At 34.9% G+C, this 2776-nt stretch overlaps 1 protein-coding gene across 1 annotated transcript; it reads left to right on the top strand.

The window, feature by feature from the left end:
* The first annotated feature begins 1620 nt into the window (after positions 1-1620).
* On the top strand, positions 1621-2556 carry LOC118581814 (olfactory receptor 4P4-like). The gene has a single exon (XM_036184249.1). It carries the CDS (start codon positions 1621-1623, stop codon positions 2554-2556), a length of 936 nt encoding a protein of 311 aa, XP_036040142.1.
* Positions 2557-2776: the final 220 nt, after the last annotated feature.

Genomic DNA, 2776 nt, shown 5'->3' on the forward strand with positions numbered 1-2776 from the left:
AAATGATAGTCTTCATTTCAGAATTCAGTTTCATAAAAAGCAAGGATTCAATTCTATTTTTGTAGAATTTTTCTCATATTAATTTCTTGGCATTCTTATCTTACTGATCTTATGCTTATATATCACATCTTTCAATTTTGTGTTTTTATGTTGTGTGTGGGGGCGTTGTTTTTCCCCTTTTTTTTCTTCATTTTTAAGATCTGGTTTCTTTGGGGTTTTTTTTTGTTTGTTTGTTTGTTTTTGTTTGTTTTGCTTGTTTGTTCTCTAAAGAGAGAAAAATCGAATGGATTTGTATTGGTGGAGAGGTGACAATAATCTGGGATAAGGTAGGGGAGGACAAACCATGTAATGCTTTATTTTCAGTAAAGAAGCAACTGTCTTTTAATATGATGTTAGTATTAATTGATAGTATATCAAATAGTAAAAGGAATTTAAATAACATTTCATTGAAAATCTGAATGTGAATTTGTAGCTGAAAATGTAGATAAGAAGTAACCTTTTGAGACTATTTGTAAAGAATTAATTTTAAGATGTTTCATTTAGAAGTTTTAAAAATGAAATGTACAAACTGTGAATGAGTCAGTCTTGTCCATGATTCAAAAAGCCTAGTCTTAAGTCTGGGAACTATCTACTACAGTTTCCATAGTTCATGTAGCCAAATCTTTCAAGGTTTTCTGATTTTTAATGACTGATAGTGAGAATCACAATAACGATACATTTCTATGGGTAAAAATTAAACTCACTCTTTGTGAAGGAAGACAGTTGAGAAGTTGACTTCAAGGCACTAGGTTCAAACTATGTTAACATCTCAAATATTTTTGAGAGTTAAGGATACCACGTTGTTCTTCCTAGTGCTTAAATAATAATATCTATGTAAAAGTCAGTAGAATTTACAAATAAATTCACTCTACTATTTTGTGATTCTATAAGACTATTATGAAATCTGGTTACATTTTATATTCTATTGAGAATCACATGAAGTTGTTGTAATGCAAAGGCACGTTATAGATGATTAAAAAGAACACAACCTACATTGAGACATCTTTCTCTGATAACCACAGTTATTTGTGATTTTCATTGTCTAGAATGTATATGGATTTGTACAAAGGATTACATTGGATAGTTATAGAACACAAATCTCAATTTGATATAAGATTTATTTGATACCAACTTATATTTTCACAGAATCGTGAAAACTATTTCAACTGAACACAAGATTTTCATTATCTGATTTATTTAGCTGAAGTAGATTAAGTCAAGTTAGCACAGCAGAAAAGGGGCCTCCAGGCAGTAGGATCAGAATCTATCCCAGGTGTATGACCTGGCTTGGTGGAGCTCATTACTTATGGTGGGACACCTTTCACAGCCTTGATGCAAGATAAAGGGTTTGGACCAGCCTCAGCTGAATGTACCAGTAGGTTGGAGAGACGGCTGGGAGGGAGTACGAAGAGGGGAAAGAGAGGGATCTGTGGTTGGTATCTAAAATGAATAAAAAAAAATCTTAATAAAGAAAACATGGAAAAAAGAGCATGGTCAAGAAAATGTTAGATGACACTTCTAAACATAAACTCCTCAATTATGTCATTTCAGGTGACTTGCTTTTTCTGTCTACACCAAACCATGGATAGAAGAAGTAACAGTAACATCACAATTTTTATTCTGTTGGGGCTTTCCCAAAATAAGAACACTGAAGTCCGCTGCTTTGTATTCTTTTTATTTTGCTATATTGCCATTTGGATAGGCAATGTACACATAATGGTTTCTATCACATGCTCTCAGCTCATTGACCAACCCATGTACTTCTTTCTCAACTACCTCTCACTTTCTGACCTCTGCTACACATCCACAGTGACCCCGAAATTAATGACTGACTTACTGGCAGAAAGGAAAATAATTTCCTATAATAATTGCATGATACAGCTCTTTACAACTCATTTATTTGGAGGAATTGAAATCTTTATTCTCACAGGGATGGCCTATGACAGGTATGTGGCCATTTGCAAGCCACTGCATTACACCATAATCATGAGCAGGCATAGGTGTAACATGATCATCATGGCTTGTTGCTCTGGGGGATTTGTGCACTCAGCCAGTCAGCTTCTTCTCACTGTCTTCTTACCATTTTGTGGCCCAAATGAGATAGATCACTATTTCTGTGATGTGTACCCTTTGTTGAAATTGGCCTGTTCCAACACATACATAATAGGTTTCTTAGTCATTGCTAACTCTGGCTTAATTGCTTTAGTGACTTTTGTTGTTTTGATACTGTCTTATTTTTTCATATTATATACCATAAGGGCATACTCTGTGGAGAGCAGAAGGAAAGCTCTGTCTACTTGCAGTTCCCACTTAACTGTTGTAATCCTGTTTTTTGTACCTGCTCTATTCATTTACATCAGACCAGCTACCACCTTCCCAGAAGATAAAGTGTTTGCTCTTTTCTACACCATAATAGCTCCCATGTTCAACCCTCTGATCTATACCCTGAGAAACACAGAGATGAAGAATGCCCTACAGAAAGTCTGGGGTCAGCAAGTGTTTCCGAAAAGAAGGTAAATTTCTGAGATGTCTGTTTTCCATGAATGGCTCTAGGAGTAAATGCATGTAAGATCTATTGTCATGTTCTTATGGGAAGATAAGTGGGCAGATATCTCATCTGCTCTCTTGAATTATGTTTCTCCATGGACCCTTCATCAATAAACTTGGTAATATCTCACATAAGCCTTCTTGTACATTACTTTTATCATTAGGACTATATTCTGGCAATGAAATAAGC

This window comes from Onychomys torridus, chromosome 4 (genome assembly GCF_903995425.1).
Source record: "Onychomys torridus chromosome 4, mOncTor1.1, whole genome shotgun sequence".
Lineage (NCBI taxonomy): Eukaryota > Metazoa > Chordata > Mammalia > Rodentia > Cricetidae > Onychomys > Onychomys torridus.